General features: G+C 37.3%; 1 protein-coding gene across 2 annotated transcripts; it reads left to right on the forward strand.

Annotated features, from left to right (window-relative positions):
* Positions 1-482: 482 nt before the first annotated feature.
* Positions 483-22,058, forward strand: LOC129438961 (uncharacterized). 2 transcript variants are annotated; one of them, XM_073862921.1, is made up of 13 exons: positions 485-605; positions 1,007-1,080; positions 1,247-1,336; positions 3,621-5,381; positions 5,461-5,622; positions 8,350-10,128; positions 10,211-10,384; positions 11,895-12,068; positions 12,217-12,390; positions 13,330-13,503; positions 14,839-15,012; positions 17,293-17,466; positions 21,655-22,058. In XM_073862921.1, exons 2-13 carry the CDS (start codon positions 1,025-1,027, stop codon positions 21,674-21,676), a joined length of 4,914 nt encoding a protein of 1,637 aa, XP_073719022.1. In that variant the 5' UTR covers positions 485-605; positions 1,007-1,024; the 3' UTR covers positions 21,677-22,058. The 2 variants fall into 2 exon arrangements, 1 of the variants encoding a protein (XP_073719022.1); XR_012367598.1 differs by lacking the exons at positions 14,839-15,012; positions 17,293-17,466; positions 21,655-22,058 and adding an exon at positions 12,717-12,801 and having other exon boundaries at positions 483-605; positions 13,330-13,466.
* Positions 22,059-22,637: the final 579 nt, after the last annotated feature.

Consider the following 22,637-nt stretch of genomic DNA (forward strand, 5'->3'; position numbering starts at 1 on the left):
TCTTTTCAAATGATTTTATATTTATCTGAATAAGTGTTGTAGGAGTTGAGTTGGGGGGGTCTTGTGTGTTCAACCCTTCCCAAAAATGTGTGTTTTTTACTGAAATGTCTAGTTAACTGTTGTTATTAATAAACTAATTAAGATTTGGTAGCAAGAGAGGTTGGTGCAATGTTACCGTAACCACAAACTTAATAATGTGTTGATTGTAGCCAAATTTGACCTATACAAATGTAGATTTGTTAAAGTTTCTTCTTGTTTCGAGGCATTGAAAAATGACTTTATAATTTTACTTAATTCTTTAAAAAGTGCCTCAAAGCTCTCTAAATTACCGGCAAAATTTATACACCCCACCCCACCCCCCGGAACCGAATTATAATTTGATTTTTATGTTTAATTTATTTATTTTTAATATTATGCTTGGTCTTTTTGTTAATGTCTATTATTTGAAATGATTTAATAAAAAACCTCTTTAAAAAAACTGAACAACGAACTGAAAGCCCGCCTCTGACGTCACAACTCATAATGATTGGCTGAGGTTCCTCACGTGATGCAACTGGACCCAAACTGATATGAACTGCTGACGCCAAAACCGAAGAGCTTTTAAGGTAGGCTAATCTGCTAATCTAACTAACGTTATATGTTTTTATGTTTACTGATTGATTCTGTCTGCATGTCAGTGAGAAGAATAAACGTTTAGATATTAAGACATCATGAGTAAAACAGTTTAACGGCTGCTATAACGGAGCACGTTAGAGTACAACACGGTGCCTTCACGTGTAAAGTTTAATGCATTCCTACAGACACGCATACATTTATGCAATTCAATGAAATCGTTTAGACACGTATATACAGTTATGCTCGATTTACACATTTGTTTGAGAGCAATTCAATGTGTTTTTATGTCTTAACACACTAAAGGAAAAGATCATTTGTTGTTGTTGTTTTTTTTAATCCACTAATGTTAGAAATCCATAACAGCAGCACTCTGATGTGTTTTATATTTTAGTTCATCAGAAAAGATCAGATGCAGAGTTCAGCTATGTTTATGAGGTCAATGGATCCACCAACAGCATTTAAGAGGTGACCTAAAAAATTTTTAATGAAAATTTACATTTTCTTTGTAGGAATTTTAATGTTTAGATAACATTACAGTGTTTTTAACACAGAGGTACATCACTTAAAACTTAGCTTAATTTACAACTATGTAATGTAATGAATAATAATGGATTTTCTTCCTGATGTCCAGAGTCAGACCAGCCATAACTGAACCCGTCTGTAAAAAGATAAAGTTGGAGCAGTCTGAAAATCAACCACAATATTTGTGTCCTCAATCCAGGTAAACTGTAGATAATTTGTTATTTGATTGTATATATGTATGTATATGTTACATCAGGTTATAAATACTCAAATACAATATAAATACTAGAGCCTGACCGATTTATCGGTTTTATCGGCCGATATGAGCATGTCGCAGATATAATAGTTTAAGATATGCTACGCTATTTGAAATAACATCCATTTCGAGCTGCTCCTGTAATATCGCAGTTGCCGCTTTGCCTCACACACAAACACACACACGCACACAGAGCCCCGGTGCTGCCCTTCCACTCACATCAATTTCCGCCGAATCGGAGGACAAATGGCTGCTTAGTTTCAAAATGGTTTAGGTACAAGGTGATCGCGTTGAAAATAAAGACGTTTGTATAGCGTTAGGGGCCAGTCACACCAAAAGCGTTTATGGCAGTTGCAGGCGCCTTTTTTGAATGATATTCTATGGGCAGGGCGCGTTTGCACGCTGTTTATGCGCGCCGAGCGCCTTGCGGTTTTTTGCCGCCTGCCGTGAGCGCGTTTTTGAAGGAGAAGCGCCCGACGTCATTCGCGTCTTTGCATTGTCCAATCGAATGAGGGGAGAGGCGGGCCTTACGTTGTGGTGAGCGAAGTTTACAGCTGCTTTGAAGAACCGGACTCCACTCGCTCACTCTCTCCTGCGTGTTTATGCACCTCTCACCCTCAAACAAGGTCAGAGCAAGCACCCTCTTTTTAAAGTTTTTGCTAATATGACAGTGAACAGCAAAAGAGCGCTCACGCGTCAATATTTGATTGACAAGACAGCTGACTCGGTGGTTGCTTAGCAATATGAAAAGCCGCGTCGCACTGCTCTTTTTTAAAAAAGGCAGTGCGTCGCGCCTTGCGTTTGCAAGCGTTTAAAGCGCTTTTGGTGTGACTGGCCCGGTGGCCCCTTAGAAGCTCATTTGAAAATTGCCGCGGCTCATTTAAGAAAATTACAGCTCCAAAGAGACACCGCTTTAGTTTGAGGTAGTGCTAACAATAATAAAGAAAGAGGATGATCATCATCACCTTATCTGTTACCACTGAAATGTAAATGTAATGTATTTCCAAATCTAAGCCCATCTTATGAGGAATGTTGCCTAATAGACTGCAACGCGTTAAAACCAATGGATAAAACAGGCACCTTCAGATTGCGTAAAAGACACACCGACCAAGACAGGTCTAACTCACTGTGTGCAAGAAAGCCCTTGTCTGTTCTAGAACAAATGAGGCATGTAGGCCTATGCTGAGTTTTATTTTTTTTATGATGAGGTGCGTTCTAGGTAATGCAAGTGAACGCGCCGTGCCGGCGCCTTCATGCACGGACCGGTTATTATATTCTCTGCTATATTTGCTTTTATTTATTAAATACATGCAATTGGTTGATGAAACATTTATTAAAATGAAGATACAATTTATACAAAATGAAATTCAATTTAAAAAAATGCTTTCTACAAAGCAAAAACTTGATTAAGTGGTAAAAATCATGTCTGATGATTTACAAAAACAAAACTTAATCTGCACTTTACTGTTAGCCTAAAAGACATAAATGGTAATAATTTGGAACACAATCAGGAGAGACTTTCATTTTTATTATTTTATTGCTGTATTTTATTTACTATTCAAAAGAAGGAATTTACCAAAAAATAGCCTGTAGCATTTACTTTTTGCAAACCTTGCGAGCGTGCGAACCCAAACGCAGATACCTCGTTTCAAATGTTTTTTTATTGGTTTATTAAGTACAAACAGGCGAGCAGAGTGCCCTCCACTGTTTTGTTACTGGTGACCCAGGTTACCAGCTGCATCGGAAACCGCATACTGTATTCTCGTCAAAACTGCCAATGATTCAAGTTAATAAGTCAAGTTTACAAAACGATATCATTAAAATGACTAATTTTGGATAATAAAGTTTATTGTTAAATTGTTAAACACACCTGCCTATATTACATATCTTTGTCATGTCATTTTAAGTGTTAGATCACCACATTTGTGACTGATTATCGCAAAAATTTATTTATTTTATATAGTATATTCTGATAATGTATATAGTGTTTTTTATGTACAGTACTGTAGTATAATATCCACATAAAGAATATCGGCCAACATATCATTATCTGTCTTTTTTACTCCCTAGTATCTGCATCGGCCCAAAAAAATGCATATTGGTCGGGCTCTAAAATAAATACAGTTTTTTTTGTTAACCTCAAAATGTTTGATTTTAAACGATAACAAAAATGAAATTTGTTACAATTAATACATGTACTTCACTAACTTTTGTTTTCATTTCACAGTCATGACCCTAATATCAATGAAGTCCTCAAAATATTTAAATCAAATCTGAGAGAGAAGTTTAAGTGTTTGTATCCAGGAATATCAAAGAAGAGAAAACTAACACTACTGAATAAGATCTATACAGAGCTCAACATCACAGAGAGTAAAAGTGGAGAGATCTGTAATGAACATGAGGTGAGACAGATTGAGACACAATCCAGAACAACAACAACAGACGAGACACAAATCAAATGTAATGACATCTTTAAACCTGAACAAGACAAACACATCAGAAGTGTGCTGACAAAGGGAGTCGCTGGCATTGGAAAAACAGTCTCTGTACAGAAGTTCATTCTGGACTGGGCTGAAGAGAAGGAGAATCAGGATGTCCATCTCATATTTCCACTTCCTTTCAGAGAGATCAATTTGATAAAGGAAAAAACACTCAGTCTTTTAGATCTTCTTCATCTTTTCTTCCCAGAGACAAAAGAAATGGAAATCTTCAGTGATAAATATAAAATGTTGTTCATCTTTGATGGTTTGGATGAGTGTCGTCTGTCTCTGGATTTTCACAGCAGTGTGAGGTTGTGTGATGTGAATGAATCAACCTCAGTGGACGTGATGCTGACAAACCTCATCAAGGGGAATCTGTGTCCCTCTTCTCTCATCTGGATCACCTCCAGACCAGCAGCAGCTGATCTCATCCCCTCTGAGTGTGTTGATCGAGTCACAGAGGTACGAGGCTTCAGTGATCCACAGAAGGAGGAATACTTCAGGAAGAGAATCAGTGATGAGAGTCTGTCTGATCAAATCATCTCACACCTGAAGTCATCCAGGAGTCTCTACATCATGTGTCACATCCCAGTCTTCTGCTGGATTTCAGTCACTGTTCTAGAGAGAATATTGAGTAAATCCAAAAAAAGCGAGATGCCCAAAACTCTCACTCAAATGTACACACACTTCCTGATCATTCAGACAAAGATCCAACATCAGAAGGACCATAAGAAGAAAGTGAAGGATGAATACTTGATCTTCAAACTGTGTGAACTGTCTTATGAGCATCTTGTGAAAGGCAATCTGATCTTCAATGATGAAGACCTGAGAGAGTGTGGCATTGATGTAGCAGAAGCATCATTGGATTCAGTATTGCATACTCAGATCTTCAGAGAGGAGTTTGGTTTGTGTCAGAGGAAAGTTTACAGCTTTGTTCATCTGAGCATTCAGGAACATCTAGCAGCTCTATATGTGCACCTCACATTTATAAACAACAACATAAATGTGTTTGAGCAAATTAAACAGTATCAAACGGCTAAGCATTCAATACATGATTTGTATCGGACAGCTATAGATAAGGCTGTACAGAGTAAAAATGGACATCTGGATCTTTTCCTTCGTTTTCTTCTGGGTTTGTCACTGGAGTCAAATCAGAATCTCATACAATGTCTGAGGATACAGACAGGGAAAACCTCTCACAGCAGTGCGAAAATAGTCAGATACATCAAACAGAAAACCACAAGCACTCAATCTCCAGAGAAATGCATCAGTCTGTTTCACTGTCTGAATGAACTGGGTGATCGTTCACTAGTGGATGAAATCCAACAGTATCTGAAGTCTGCATTAGGTAAAGCCACACTCTCTTCATCTCAGTGGATAGCTTTAGTTTTGGTGATGCTGACATCAGAACAGTTTAATATGAATCAGTTTTTTGAAGAAAACAAAGCTAAACCACTGAAAGTTCTTCAGAAGCTACTGCCTGTGATTTGTGAATCCAGAACAGTTCAGTAAGTGTGAAAAATCACTTTACGCTTAAAACATTATTATGTCATTGTAAACCAATATACATTTTTTATTTTTATACAGGTTAAATTCGTGTAATATCACAGATGAAGGTTGTGTTGCTCTGAGATCAAACCCATCACACCTGACACATCTGAATCTGTCTGATAATAATCTTGGAGATTCAGAAGTGAACCCGCGGTCTGCTGAATTGGAGAATTCTGACTGTAAACTGGAGATACTGAGGTAAGATTATATATTTGTTATGTGCTGTAATCAAGTTCAAGCGAGCTTTATTGTCATTTCGCTACATGTAGGGACATACAGTGGAACGAAATGTCGTATCTCTCAGGACCACGGTGTAACAAATAGAGACATGAGGAGACAGCACGTGTATTTACATAAATTAATTTAAACTTGCCTAAAACATACGCCTACCTAACTACTACAGTGGGTGATCTGACTATACAGAACTATGTATATACTTTAATAATCTGTACTAGGGGCTGGCACAATACTCAATTGCTCAAGTACTTGAACGTGGCATCGATAATTGATCACGAAAACAATGATTATGTGGGTGTATTTACGTATATATTTTTTGTGGTTATGGCTGCATTTGGATGTCTGGTTAGCCTTACAAGCGCCTGTGTTAGTAAAGACTGGGTGCGTGTTTTCCGTTGTGTTTAGCTACGCAGACCGCCATATGACATCAGTAGGGGTGCTCCGATAAATGCAGATATACGCTAAAATACATGGTCGATAACTATTCTGAATCGCACAACGGATCTTATTCACTACTATTTCATATTCTAGGGCTTTCGATCAGTAAGTATTTATCGATTTAAAATCACTGTTAGTTTGAGTCATTTATAACAGTGCTTCCCTATCCTGGTCCTCCGTCCCAGAAAGTTTTAGATGTCTCCTTATTTCTCGTCAAAACTGACAATGATTCAAGTTAATTAGTCAAGTTTACTGTTTTGTGCACTGATATCAGACTCATTTTGGCTAATAAAGTTTATTATTAAATTGTTAAACACACCTGCATATGTAACATCTTTGTCATGTCATTGTAAGTGCTTGATCACTACATTTGTGACTGATTATTGCAAAAAAATAATTTATTTTATATAGTATATAAATATATATAATGTATTCTATCTAGTATATGTGTACTGTACTATAATATCCACATAAAGAATATCGGCTGATAGGGGTGGACAATATCATGATATTTTAATAATTTTTGCGGTAATTATATTTATGATGGTATAAAATTGTGGAAAAGGAAGGGCACTTTCCATCCAATGGGCTGTCATTGATGACAGACTACCCTAACTCAAAGTATAAATACATTGTCATAAGGTGGCAGAAGCAGCGTTAAAGTGTAATAGTTGTGACACGATCACACAGCATGAGTCAAATGTAAACAAAGTACAAACTAGATATGAAATGGTATGAAAATTTTAGATCACGTTGATTACTTAACATTACTGAAAATCTGTGGTAGTGTCACAGATCCCAGTAACTTAAATCATTAGCTTACAATTTAACATTTTGATTTTAAAATGATTTTACATGTAAGTGCACTTTTGTTCGCATAAACATTAAAGGAATAGTCTACCCGTTTGCCATATTAAAATATGTTATTACCTCAACTTAGACGAATTAATACATATCTATCTTTTTTCAATGCGTGCAGTGTACAGTGCGTCGTAAATGTGTTAGCATTTAGCCTAGCCCCATTCATTCCTATGGTACCAAACAGGGAAGCCACCAAACACTTCCGTGTTTTCCCTATTCAAAGACTGTTACATGAGGAGTTATACAAGTAAGTATGGTGCCACAAAATAAAACTTTTTTTGGTACCATAGGAATGAATGGGGCTAGGCTAAATGCTAACACATTCACAACGCGCTGTACAGTGCACGCATTGAAAAAAGATAGGAATGTATTAATTCGTCTAGGTTGAGGTAATAACATAAAGGAATAGTCTACTCTTTTGCCATATTAAACTAAGTAAATAATAGGGATGCACCGATAGGATTTTTTTGGGCCGATACCGATTTAAACAGACAACTTGTATACAATACTACACAGTTGGTCTATTAGCTAGTTTATTTCTGCATCAGATTATTTTTACTGAACATGGATGGGATCTAATTAACATTCAACTGACCAAATAAGAGAGGCACAAATTAAGCTAAAACAAATATAATAAGACAGCATGACAACCTTCAAATGTGGTTTTTGCTATTCAGCATTTATTTTATTAACAACATTAACTCATTTTTTACATATAATGGATTTCTTTATGCAGTTAATTAATAAACAATCAGTATCGACCTTTCTCATGCTATTGCCGATATGCCGATGGTTTCAAATTGATAAAAAATCAGCCGATAAATATCGGCGGCCGATACATCGGTGCATCACTAGTAAATAACATTAATCATGGCACATTTGGGGTCGTGAGATAAATGTTAATCAAGTTCAGATAAAACACAAGTGAATAAATTAGATTTTCATATAAACACAAAAATCAGCAAGTTATCTCTCTTTGTCTATAGTCTGTATGTTGTAAAACAGAGTTTAAATTCATCAATCACGTATTTAATGGAAAATGGATAGAAAAGATGGATCTGTCTAATTAAGTATTAAGTAAACTAGAATGTGAACATTTGTGAATTTTCTTGGGGATTTAAATTCAGTCAGTAAAGTAAGTTACTGTCATCACAGTGGTATGAGTTGGCAGTGTTTTTTCACATAACACAACTCTTTAGTTTAACAGTAACTGAAGTAATTCGCACAGCAATGCTCGGTTGAGTCATTTGTTTACTTTTTGGCCGTAAATTACCCGCTGCTAATAAATACAGCATTTGATAAACCTAAAAATGTTGTGATTTTAAACATTAACAAAAATCTAATTTGCTCAACACATGTACTTCACTAACTTCTGTTTTCATTTCACAGTCATGACCCTAATATCAATGAAGTCCTCAACACATTTAAATCGAATCTGAAAGAGAAGTTTCAGTGTTTGTATCCAGGAACATCAAAGCAGAGAAACCCAACACTACTGAATGAGATCTACACAGAGCTCAACATCACAGAGAGTGAAAGTGGAGAGATCAGTAATGAACATGAGGTGAGACAGATTGAGAGACAATCCAGAGGAACAACAACAGAGGAGACACCAATCAAATGTAATGACATCTTTAAACCTTTACCTGAACAAGACAAACACATCAGAAGTGTGCTGACAAAGGGAGTCGCTGGCATTGGAAAAACAGTCTCTGTACAGAAGTTCATTCTGGACTGGTCTGAAGAGAAAGAGAATCAGGACGTCCACCTCGTATTTCCACTTCCTTTCAGAGAAATCAATTTGATGAAGGACAAAACACTCAGTCTTTTAGATCTTCTTCATCTTTTCTTCCCAGAGACAAAAGAAATGGAAATCTTCAGTGATGAATATAAAGTGTTGTTCATCTTTGATGGTTTGGATGAGTGTCGTCTGTCTCTGGATTTTCACAGCAGTGTAAGGTTGTGTGATGTAAGTGAATCAACCTCAGTGGACGTGATGCTGACAAACCTCATCAAGGGGAATCTGTTTCCCTCTGCTCGCATCTGGATCACCTCCAGACCAGCAGCAGCTGATCTCATCCCCTCTGAGTGTGTTGATCGAGTCACAGAGGTACAAGGCTTCAGTGATCCACAGAAGGAGGAATACTTCAGGAAGAGAATCAGTGATGAGAGTCTGTCTGATCAAATCATCTCACACCTGAAGTCATCCAGGAGTCTCTACATCATGTGTCACATCCCAGTCTTCTGCTGGATTTCAGTCACTGTTCTAGAGAGAATATTGAGTGACGCAAAGAGTCAAGAGATTCCCAAGACTCTCACTCAAATGTACACACACTTCCTGATCATTCAGACAAACATCCAACATCAGAAGGACTATGCGAAGAAAGTAAAGGATGTAGACTTAATCTTCAAACTGTGTGAACTGTCTTATGAGCATCTTGTGAAAGGCAATCTGATCTTCAATGAAGAAGACCTGAGAGAGTGTGGCATTGATGTAACAGAAGGATCAGTGGATTCAGTATTGCATACTCAGATCTTCAGAGATGAGTTTGCTTTGTGTCAGAGGAAAGTTTACAGCTTTGTTCATCTGAGCATTCAGGAACATCTAGCAGCTCTATATGTGCACCTCACATTTATAAACAACAACATAAATGTGTTTGAGCAAATTAAACAGTATCAAACGGCTACACGTTCAATACATGATTTGTATCGGAGAGCTATAGATGAGGCTGTACAGAGTAAAAATGGACATCTGGATCTTTTCCTTCGTTTTCTTCTGGGTCTGTCACTAAAGTCAAATCAACATCTCATACAAATTCTGAGAATACAGACAGGGAAAACCTCTCACAGCAGTGCAAAAATAGTCAGATACATCAAACAGAAAACCACAAGCACTCAATCTCCAGAGAAATGCATCAGTCTGTTTCACTGTCTGAATGAACTGGGTGATCCTTCACTATTAGATGAAATCCCACGGTATCTGAAATCTGCATTAAGTAAAGCCACACTCTCTTCATCTCAGTGGTCAGCTTTAGTTTTGGTGATGCTGACATCAGAACAGGAGCTAAAAAAGTTTAACATGAATCAGTTTGTTGAAGAAAACAAAGCTAAGCCACTGAAAGTCCTTCAGAAGCTGCTTCCTGTTATTTGTGAATCCAGCACAGTCCTGTAAGTGTGAACAGCCACTTTACTGTTAAAACATTATTAATGATGTAATTTCAAACCAATATGAAATTTTATTCCTATACAGGTTGTATTCGTGTAATATCACAGATGAAGGTTGTGTTGCTTTGACTTCAGCTCTGAGATCAAACCCATCACACCTGACACATCTGAATCTGTCTGATAATAATCTTGGAGATTCAGGAGTGAAGCTGTTGTCTGCTGTATTGGAGAATCCTAACTGTAAACTGGAGATACTGAGGTAAGATTATATATTGTTATGTGCTGTTATCAAGTTGAAGTGAGCTTTATTGTCATTTCGCTACATGTAGGGACACACAGTGGATTGAAATGTTGTATCTTTCAGGATCACAGTGTAAAAAATAGTGACATGAGGAGCTGGGTATAGACAAGTCAATTTAAACTCCAGTGGGTGATCTGACTATACATAACTATACATATACTACAGTAATCTGTACTATAATCTTTCCTATGTGTTATATATACAATGCACTACTCTAGCTGTGCATATATATTACAAAAGAAAATAACTTTACCTTTAAGCTGTACACATATTAAACATATTTAACATATTTCAATATTCAATATGTTTAACAAACAATAGTGCAGTTTAGGGATGCTCACATTGACCGTTTAACCGTTAACCGAAGGTAAGAATTTATGACCGATTAACATTATCAGTTAAAATAAAAAAATATTTGTTAATACATGGTGCGTGTCCTCATGAGCCGACAGACATTTCATAATTTTTCTAAGTACTATTTGGACGGGATTAGTTTTATATAGGAAGGTGGGGTAAAGCAATTTTTATCAGTGCTTCTCAGTGATTTTAGTCCAGTCCGAATGCTCCATGTCAGTAATCATAACGGACAATGTCAGTAAAGATTACGGCGACTTTTACCTTCTGTAAAAAGGTCCGGAGAAATTACCTCAGGTAATACTAATCCAGTGCGAATAGACCAGCTGTAAATATCCACGTAAATTACATTATGCCATCTACCCCTCTAAAACTAATCCCGTCTGAATGTTTAATTTGTAAATGTCCTGTAAATGACACAAATGATTGCTGCCCTGACGGTCTGATAAAGTAATCATTTGTATGAGAAATCATTTGTATGCGTGTTTGGAAGCTGAACGGAGACGCGCGCGTGTCCGCAAGATGATGCGGTCCGTCTTGCGCACATCCGGACAGACGTTCGCTGATGGCCTCTGACCCTAACCATAAACATCTAGCTCTTTTTGGACAAACGGAGAAAGACGACTCAAAACCAAAACTTTCTGAAAAGCGTCCTGTTTTAGAAATGACCACTGTGGTAGATGAAACGGAGACAATCTGCCCTTTTTGGATATTAATCCTCTGGACTGATCGCGTGCTTTTTAATAAGGTAATGTTGCGTGAATATCTGATAATGTATGAATCCTGGTTCTGTTGTTGATCTGTCGCTGCTGTTTGCACGTTCAAATTAAATGTTTTGTTTTTACTAGTTCACAGACAACCGTCAACTGTATTTTTACTCAATGACAATTTCATATTAAAATCTTATCAGTTAACGGTTAATGTTCGGTTTAGAAGCTACGGTTGTCGGTCGGGAAAATTAACTGATATGAGCATCCCTAGTGCAGTTACAAAATACATTGTGCATTGGCAGCAAAGATAGAAAATAATGCAACATGGATTTTCTACAAGCTTGAAGGGACACTCCACTTTTTTTTTACCATGATGATCTAATGCGTGTTATTGTTTTCTACAGGTTGAGTCAGTGTAATATCACAGCTGAAGGTTGTGTTGCTCTGTCTTCGGCTCTGAGATCAAACCCATCACACCTGAAAGATCTGAATCTGATTAAAAATAATCTTGGAGATTCAGGAATGGAGCATCTCTCTGCTGTACTGAGGAATCCTCAATGTAAACTGGAGATACTCGGGTAACATCATTCACAAATTATGTGATTCTCAGAATGAAATTATCAAGTAGCTTACGGGAAAGACTGCAAAAAACAGACAGGAGTCAGAAACAGTACGTGTATCGCACAAACACCTGGGCTCAAGTGTGTGTCTCTCTGTTCTCTACAGGTTGTGCTCTTGTAATATCACAGCTGAAGGTTGTGTTCCTCTGACTTCAGCTATGAGATCAAACCCATCACACCTGAGAGAACTGAATCTGACTGATAATAATCTTGGAGATTTAGGAATGAAGCTGATCTCTGCTGTACTGGAGGATCTTGACTGTAAACTGGAGAGACTGAAGTAAGATAATTTGATGTTTTGTGATGTAATAAAGTCATCGAATCTATTTGAAGTGTTATTGTACTGCTGCTGCTGTGAATTGAGAAGATCCTCAATAACATGATACTGTAGTTCTGATAATGACTCGCACATCTCTAGGGATGTATCCATATTACAAATTGAACCAAAGGATCGCGATACACCACCTGAGATTGCAGATCCCCCGGACACATTTAAGTCTCTTGTGTGGGAACATTTTGGTTTTCCAGTGGAGTACAGGAATGGAATTTGTGTCGTAGACAAAGCACACACAATCTGTCGTAACTTTTTGTGTGTGTGTGTGTCAGATCGGGTTAACCAAGTGTAATGGAAGAGCGTGAGCTCAATCTCAAGAACAAAACTAAAACCATAACAAGATGTCGTCTATCTGAGGTAAAAACACAAAATCTAATGTCACAGAGTCCACATTAATCTGCTTTCATGCGTTTATTACACACAATGGTTTTAGATGAGTTTAGTTAAATTCCGATTTTTACAGTTTGTTGCTATTTTAATCGCAATAGAATTTTGTGATATTGATTTGTTCATATTTGCCTGTTCAGCACACAGTTTGCGTGTCTTATCGCCTCCGCTGTCACTGCGAGAAAAAAAGTATTTATTCATTTGCTTCATGAAATTAAATATGTAAAGTTATGCACAGTCTCTGTTCATTTGTGCTCTGTGCATGAGTGAAGGTCATTGTCCATAAGCGCCCCATCATACAGGTGTGAAACAGCTAAAGGCAAACAAATGTTTCGTCCTTTGTGCGAAGGGACAGCTTTCGGATATTCGTTTCGCTGTTTTGCATCGCTGGCAATGGGGAAAGACCTTTAGAATTGTAAATATCTTTAATAATGACCTTGATCTGATGTGTGTGTTGTAAACTGAGAGAGTAAAGTGTGTGTCATTTGTTCTTTACAGGTTAAGGAGTTGTAATATCACAGATGACGGTTGTGTTGCTCTGTCTTCAGCTCTGACATCAAACCCATCACACCTGAGAGAACTGAATCTGTCTAATAATAAACTTGGAGATTCAGGAATGGTGCATCTCTCTGATCTACTGAAGCATTCACTGTGTAAACTGGAGAAACTCTGGTAAGATCAGGAGCTAGTTACTAGTTTACTAGATGATAATAACAATAGCATAATAATAATTTCAAAACTATAGTCAATACCGATAAACAGCGGTATTGGCCATATGACTAGAAATGTATTTCATTATTATTGCCATGCAGTACTGAACATGTTCTCGTTCTCTCTCTCACTCTCACTCTCTCTCTCTCTCTCTCTCTCTCTCTCTCTCTCTCTCTCTCTCTCTCACACACACACTCTTGATAAGAAAAAGAGAAATCGGAATCCCTAGCCATAACAGCTGGTACAAACGCACTGAATCTCTACTAAACATTTGTTTTAACCATAATCCATGAACCAAAGCTGGATGTGTATGTGGCGTACGTGCACCCATGATCTGTATCCACACATGAGTCCAGTAAAACCTTTCATAGAAACTGCCAGTAAACAATAAATACAATAATTATGTAAAAAAACAACTAATATTATGCTGGTCTTTTTATCCTGCTATTATATATTATTACAAAAATGCGTTTACAGTACAGAATATATACGACATAAACTGCTTATTAGTAAATGTTTATAACAGTTCTTAATGTGTTTGCGCAACTTTTATTACCTTTTACATGAAAAAGCTAATAATTTTAAAATAAGCAAATAATTTCATAAACTCATGTCTTCATCTAGTGCCTAAGAAGCGATGTAAATACTCAGTACATGTAGTAGTTTAATATGTTTATTATGGTTTGTTCAAATAACTTGCGTGTTGAATGATAAAGATGCTGCTATTTGTTGTACCGCCTGAAGCTTGATGTGTCGCCATAAAAACTCAAACAAGTCAATTAAAAATTGACGTTTAAAAAACCTCACACCAGATGGACAGTTGTGACATTTTAGACATCGTAGAAACTCTCGACTGACTTTCCTATTGTAAACATACTGGTATGGCTCTGTGCTTTGTAGTTGTGCATTGAAGATCTGTCACCCCCGAGCAATGATTGAATATATCTTCATATTACGTATTAGGACGCTTCCTAATTTTTATCCTCACACTGGTTCATTCATGGCAGTTGTGGTAAGTTAACATAACTTTTTAAATCATGTTTTATGCGTGCTCCCACAACACTGTTTTCTACCAGCTGGCTATTGAAACAGCGTCTCGCATAAGGAAGGGAAATGCATCACATCCACTTACTTCCGTGTTCGAAAACGATATAGTAATCATGGCAGTTAAAATACTGAACTTGATCAAACATTTTAAGGGGTATTAAGTGTTTCTAGGAATCCAGGTCACGTGTGTTAATGGGAGTGTGTGTTGTAAAGTGTGATGACTAAAGTGTTTGTCATTGTTCTCTACAGGTTGATAAATTGTAAAATCACAGCTGAAGGTGGTGTTGCTCTGACTTCAGCTCTGAAATCAAACCCATCACACCTAAGAGAACTGAATCTGTCTAATAATAAACTTGGAGATTTAGAGATGGAGCTGCTCTCTGATGTACTGAAGAATCCTGACTGTAAACTGGAGATATTGAAGTAAGATCATTTTTTGTAGTCCCACATGATGTGGTTCTCAAAAAGATGATATGCATTTGGCACTGTGATGTCATACTCCAATTGGCCTGTGCAGTACAAGTCAAACACACCCCCAGTCTTTACTATGGACCACAGGCACTCGTAAAGCGAACCAGTCAAACCTTCAAATGCCACCATACCAACCACAAAAAATAAATAAATAAACCCACATAATCATCGTTTTCATGATTGATCGCCAATGTGCCATTTGAGTATCTTTGCCCATCACCAATCAAATTTATTGAAACACATACTCAACCTAATTTGAAAACTAAAGCAACATCTCATCATAAGACAAGAGTTAGGTATTGTGTGTCTGACAGCAGTCACATATACAGTTTAGGGGAAAAAAAGAGCAAAAAGTCAAGGGAAGTTCAAGTGGAAATTATATTTACACCTGTGAGATCTGAATCTGACTGAGAATAATCTATGGTGCTGTTTACCATACCTGCAAACTAGTCGCTTTTCGGCGAAAATCGCTGTTTTAAATTGAAAAAGGTCATCCACGTGAATCATGTAGATCCGAAGAGTTTTTGTTTTTTTCGGGGGGGGGGGGCATACTAGTTCAAGATAATTTGCGATTTATAGATTTCACATCTGAAAGAAAGGGGGTACGCGCGTTTTCTGTGCGTGCGTTTGTTTTGTGAATCACACGTACGCGTTTTTGATAAATGATCGTAAGGGGCTTTTAAGGGGCTTTTTACACCTGTTCACTTCATGCGTTTTCTTTGATCGGATAACTATCTGATCGTAAAAAGACCAGGTGTAAATGCCCTTCGAAACGTTTTCGAGACAGATTTAAATCCGATCGCTCAAACCACTTTAGAAGGTGGTCTGGGACGCATTTCAGTTGAAACTGGACAAGTGTAAATACATCTGGTTGATGAAACCACATCTTTCAGCGCATAACTCCTCCCAAACGTAAGCACGTCACCCAGAAGTTAGCCGTCAAAGAGGTAAACAAACAAAGACGACATGCTAGTTGCTTTATGGAGCGACAACAGCGGGTAAAAAAGCTTCCTAGAATCAATAAAATAGTCTAATGACAAACTCAAATGATATTAAACAAAGAAATAAAACTTTAAAAGAGAGTTTTGTGAATGCTTTTCCCGTCATGGACCTGCATTAAATCACGGCGCTGTCACTCTCCTGCTGCGCTGTACTGCGAGCTTCAGCTCATGCTGAGCAAGGAGACGCAAGTCCCCTGCCCAACATACAGTACAACATACAGTAAGTGCTGCCTATTGTTGCATAAACATCATCTTACGTTTTTTAAGGCGGAGTAATAAATAGTGATTTTGCATTTTTGGCGGGGGTAAAAGATCGGATTCATATTCGTTTTGCCAAGACGCATTTATGTGGCCAAATGTAAATGGAACAGTTTTAAACAAATCAGATAACGTTAGCTATCCGATCAGAGAAAACACATGAAGTGACCAGGTGTAAAAAGGCGCTAAGATCAAATGTACGCTGGTTTCTACGGAGCATTTTATAAATGAGGCCCCTGCTCTGGCAGTTAAGTTAGCCTTAAAGGAAAACCCCACCGTTTTTTAATATTTTACTATGTTCTTACCTCAACTTAGATGAATTAATACATGCCTATCTTTTTTCAATGCGTGCACATTTAATCTTTGTACAGTGCTTCATGAATGTGTTAGCATTTAGCCTAGCCCCATTCATTCCTATGGCTCCAAACAAAAGTTTTATTTTGTGCCACCATACTTACTCGTGTATCTACTCATGTAACAGTCTTTAAATAGGGAAAACATGGAAGTGGGGGGTTGCGAGCGCGTATACAATGTGTCACCTTTTTCAGCCCTTCTGAGTTTGCAGGTATGGTTTACAGTAGAGTATTGCCATTTTAGATTGCCATTTTAAAATAAAAAAAACTTGTCTATACTAGCATTTCAGAAAAGATTTGCATTGAAATAGCCCAGTCCGGACAGGATGAGAGCGTGGACTGAGACTCAGATAGGACAGGTCTAATTAACCATGGTGGCAAGTGATGTTACAAACTAAACTAATTGATAATGACATTTCTTAAAAACCATCTGTACCGTACATGCTTATACCGATTATCCTATTCTTGCTTCACATAATAGCATCACACCGATAATTTATTTTGAGGCATGAAATGTTTCTGCTAATACAAGACAAATGCACAATAATATAAAACAAAATCTGACTAAAACATCTGCTTTTTAATGTGAGAATGAAGTGTGTGTTATTTGTTCTTTGCAGGTTGTCTGATTGTAATATCACAGATGAAGGTTGTGTTGCTCTGACTTCAGCTCTCAGATCAAACCCATCACACCTGACGGAACTTAATTTTAATGGGAATAATCTGGGATATTTAGTAGTGAGGATGCTCTCTGATCTGGCGAATGATTCAAATTACAAGCTGAAGAAACTAAGGTGGGCAATGATTTATATTTTTTATACATCTAAACATTTTATCCGGTGATGTTAAGCTAATGTTTTTAATTTGATAACATGAAAGATAACTCTAGTCTCTGTAGGTTTCTCTACTTTAAACTCTTATTTTATAAATTAAACGAAAACATTACCAAATTAACAGAAGAATGGTGTAGAAATTGTTGTTCGTTGTTTGTTTTTGACATATAGGGGGGGTTTCCCGGACAGGGATTATCTTAAACCAGGACAAAACCTTAGTTAAATTAGGAAAGATAACTAGTTTTAACTACATTTTGAGGCAAAACAAAGGGCACTGATGTACTTTAAGATATCTTAGTGCATGTTGTTTTCAGTTTGAAGAGCTCTTACATTTATTTTAGTCTAGGACTAGTTTAATCCCTGTCAAGGAAACCACCCTTAACTAATGTTAACAAATTAAGCTTTAAAGGATTACTCCACTTTCATAAAAATAAAATCACAATATTTACTCAGCCCCATGTCATCCAAATTATTTATGTCTTTATTTGTTTAGTCGAGAAGAAATTCAGTTTTTTTTAAGGATAATATTCCAGGATTTTTCTAATTTTAATAACTTTATTGGACATCAACAGTTTACAGTTTTAATGCAGTTTAAAAATTGCAGTTTCAACGCACCTTGGACAATAAATCTAAGACAATAAACTTACACAAAGACAATACTGTATATACCAGAATATAAGACGAAGTTTTTGTTCTAAAAATATGGGAAATGGTGGGGTCATCTTATATTCAGGATAGACAAAATCACGGGGGAAAGTCACAAAGCAGGGGCAAACAATAGAGGGCGCCAACTAGTGTTGGGCGATATGCCCCATTTTGAGATCGTCCTATCGTCAGCCTGTGAGATCGGCGATACACGATAGTATCGGGAAGCAGGGCAGTAGTTTACTATATCTTTTTTCTTTTTTACTTATTATGACAAGTCACTTGATTGGTGGACAAAAAAGAACAAGAGCAACACCGGCATGACCGCAACCTTCTTAAAACTGATGCTATATCCGAGCGCGTCATCAGGTGCTTAAAATGTCCTGCGTGCCAGGGAACGAGACTCGCTGGTTTTAACCCTCTGCGTGCTAACAGCCTCTCTGGTGCAAGGAAATGTCAAAGCTAGGATTGCTCAATTATGGGAAAAATCATAATCTTGATTATTTAAAGGCGGAGTCCATGATGTTTGAAAGCCAATGTTGATATTTGAAATCACCTAAACAAACACGCCCCTACCCCAATAGAATCTGGACCTTCTGTTGATAGACCCGCCCCACACATACGCAAACCGGCATTTGATTTGATTTGATTGGCTCTAAGTGTGTTTTGGTAGTCGGCCCGTCTCCTTTTTCAACGCGTTTTTCAAACATCGTGGACTCCGCCTTTAACATGATTACTTAATGACTGTAAAAACATGCACCTGCGCACACAGACGCGCATGCACATACAAACAATTCAATGCATTTGTTTAGTGCTGTTGCAGAAGGCTACACATGTCAAGCAGTGGGGCTTTCAGAGGTGCCTTTTTAAACACATCAGTCCAGCAAAACGCGATCATGTTTTAAACACAATCATATTTTAAACACGAGGGATGTATTGCTTCAACTCCTTGGAATGCATATCATACTACATACTAGTGATCTGACTTTAAAACAGAGCGCAGCTCTCTGCACGTCCGGGAGAGTGAGAGAGGCGCCAATATGCAGCGCGTCATATATTTTAAACAAAAGGGTTAGTTTGCCTCAGCTCGCATGAAACGCATTAAACTAAATAAATACATAAGGATTACTACTTTAGTTTACGTTTAGTTTTCGGACAGATGCGAGAGCTCGTGCACGTGAGACAGAGAGAAGCGCAGCTGCTCATGACGCGGGTGCTAGAAGGAGTCCAAGACGCGCGCATTAAGTGCAGGTACGTGCAAGAAGGAATTCTCTCTTTACAAGCTCTCCGCGTAAAGTGAAGCCCACAAACCCTCACGTGAGAAAAAGCATGCAATGTGCATGTTAATGTAAAACTATGATGATGATAATAATAATAATAACCATGCGCCAACTATCGTCTTGACTATCGCCCTGACAGCCTGCCGTTGGCGATATGTCTGAAGATCGTCGATACACGATACTATCGTCTATCGGCACAACCCTAGCGCCAACACGATAGGTTAAATGTGTTTGATCAAATGCAGATGGCTATTTCTTCTCAGTACCACAGTTACAAACATACATGGGCCTACATAATTATTACATTTTTTTTGGAAAGGTTATTCATTTTTGCCACTCGTTCATTCATTTCTGAATAGAGTGCACTTTATTTTGTGACAAATTAATCCAAATTTTTTAATGAATGGTGTTAAAATGTTTTTCCAGTGAATATTCACTAGATAAGTCTAGAAAATGGGGGGTTGTCTTATATTCGGGTATATACAGTAATTAGTATCATTTCACATACAACAATGTAGGGACGGTCCTCTTTCTCCACACTTGTAAACACTGGAGCTGTAGTTTCACACGTGTTTCGACTTGCTTACGCAAATACTTGAGTGTCACACGGCTGGTGCAAGATGCAAAGTTGTTGTTTAAAAGTGCTTGAATTACATTTTTCTTGCTGAAAATGACAATCGTTTCGCTAGATAAGACCCTTATGCCTTGGTTGGGATTGTCTAGAGTCCTTTGGAAGCTGTGTTAAAACTGCAATTTTAAACTTTATTGAAAGTGTAAACTGTTGAGGTCCAATAAAGCCTATTGAGAAAATCCTTTAATGTTTTCCTTAAAGGGGACATTCCATGAAAATCAGACTTTTTCCATGTTTAAGTGCTATAATCGGGTCCCCAGTGTTTCTACCAACCCAGAAAACATGAAAAATAGCAACCCTGTAACTTTGTTTTGGTAAGGCTCTCTCTGCAAGCATGTGAATAAATAGGTCATGCGGATTTCGCTCCCCCCATGACGTAGGTAAGGGCTCCAATTATAATGATACCGCCCCTTCAACTGCGCTATCCAACCATGAGGCTACCTCGAGTGCGATAGACAGAGAGAACGAATGACTGACAGCACAACGCGTTTGTATTCCATCAAACACAAACAGGAGCCTACAATCTTATAACTTGTAGTTTTAATAATCTTTCTAAAGATTGAATTAACGTTCTAAAGGATTAACGTTACCTTAGTGCAAGACAGAGAGCGAGTGAGCGGACGAACGAGAGAGAGAGCAACGCGACGGTTCGCTTTCAAGTAAGTTATGTTGTTTAATATGTTTCTCTGAAGTTTATATAAATGAACACGAGGATTAATGCACTGCACGAGACAGAGTGAGTGAACAACGCATATTCACTATCATACACAATAAGTAAATATGTTGTTTAATGTTTCTCTGAAGTTTCAAATGAATGAGGAGTTACAAAATAGATGAGAGACTGACAGAAACGCGAATGTGTTCAATATGTGTGCACAATAAACTTAAACATGTCATTTGATCTGTTTCTCTAAAGTTTAAGCATTAAACGTGTTGCTTTATTACAGATCATTTAAATGTGCTCGTGTGGTTTGGTCAAAAAGTTTACTTCTGAGTGTTTGTCGACGTGTATTTTATTGTAACATGCTGAAACTCATTATGCCTGTTTAAAACAAGGGCAACATGAGACCTAAAAGTCTTTATTTTTATTCCACAATGTTCCATATCTACTGATAAACATGTATTTAGTATGCATAAAACAGATAATTGACCTTTTAAACTTGTTCATATTTATAATGCTTAACATCGCTCACTAACTTCTTTCGTGAGAGAATCTCCCTCGATGCTGTCAGCCTACAGCGGGAGCGCTTGAGACTCCGCCCACCTGAGCAGCTCGTTTGGATTTAAAGGGATACACACAAAAACGGTGCATTTTTGCTCAGCCCCATAAATTGCCTATTTTAACATGCCACAATTAATTACCTATATGGTATTTTGAGCTAAAACTTCACATATGTACTCTGGGGACATCAAAGATTTATTTAATATCTTAAAAACGTCTTCTGGAATGTCCCCTTTAAAACAATTATCCTCGACTGAACAAATAAAGAAATGAACAACTCAGACAACATAAACAAAAAGCGGCAAATTATGCATTGTAATGTAAATAAATACTTCTGAACAAATATGATAACAGGTTGTGTGTTTTAACAGCTTCTCTGACAACAGAAGATGAAACAAAGGAATGGAGGCTTTAGTCAACACAATTAACAGAGACTCAAAGAAGACATCCTGATCTCACAATAACAATAAAAGTGACATTAATTCTGCTTCAGTCCTTCAGCTGTGTCTCATCTGTTGTTTAGGAAAGAGTTTCTCAGATGGGTTTGTGTTGATGAGAGAAATGCTGGAAGTTTGTTTATAAAAGTATAAATGCTAAAATAAAAACAATTGTAATATTTACAAAAGTACAAAATGTGTTCATGTATGCCTATATGTTTATGTACAAAATTGTCTAATGTTTAAGTTTGAGGAACATGAATGTGTTCCCTGACAAAAAATATTCAGTTTTCACTTAAACTCATTTAAAAACTATTAAACTTTTAAATCGGTTGTTATGTTTGCAGTGAGCAGTTCTTGAGTGGTCCTTTCCACACCCAGTTACTCCTAAGGGAAACATCAACTTTGAGCTAAATTTGAAGTTTGACAATAATGATTTTAATATCTGGATGTCTTTATTATGACTGTTTGTCTGAATAAGAGTTAAGATACTAAATGAGTAATGTGAAACAATTCACAGATCACATTTAGTTTTTGCTTACTTTTGTGGAGACCCCTGGGGGTCTCTCTATATCCCAGTTTGAAAACTCAAAAAGTATATTGTGAAGCCAAATATTTAAGTTTATAAAGAATTTGCTGTTTTTATAATATCACGTAGCCATTTATCTTACAGAGTTAAATTTTTCTTTATACATAATATGGGTAAATGGATATATATTTTAGGAAAGGGGTCCCTCACTAAAGGTGGGGGCCTATGTGGTGGTCCTTGATTCCCTGCCATCATAAAGTAAAAAAAGTTGGTCTATTTACTCCTTGTCCAATCTGAAATGACTTTTCAAAAGCTTTATGGTCGAATGCCGTTGTATTAGATGCTGCATCACACAGAAAAGTGAATGTAATCTGAGTGTTAAATTCAT

This window comes from Misgurnus anguillicaudatus, chromosome 24, assembly GCF_027580225.2.
Source record: "Misgurnus anguillicaudatus chromosome 24, ASM2758022v2, whole genome shotgun sequence".
In the NCBI taxonomy this organism is placed as follows: domain Eukaryota; kingdom Metazoa; phylum Chordata; class Actinopteri; order Cypriniformes; family Cobitidae; genus Misgurnus; species Misgurnus anguillicaudatus.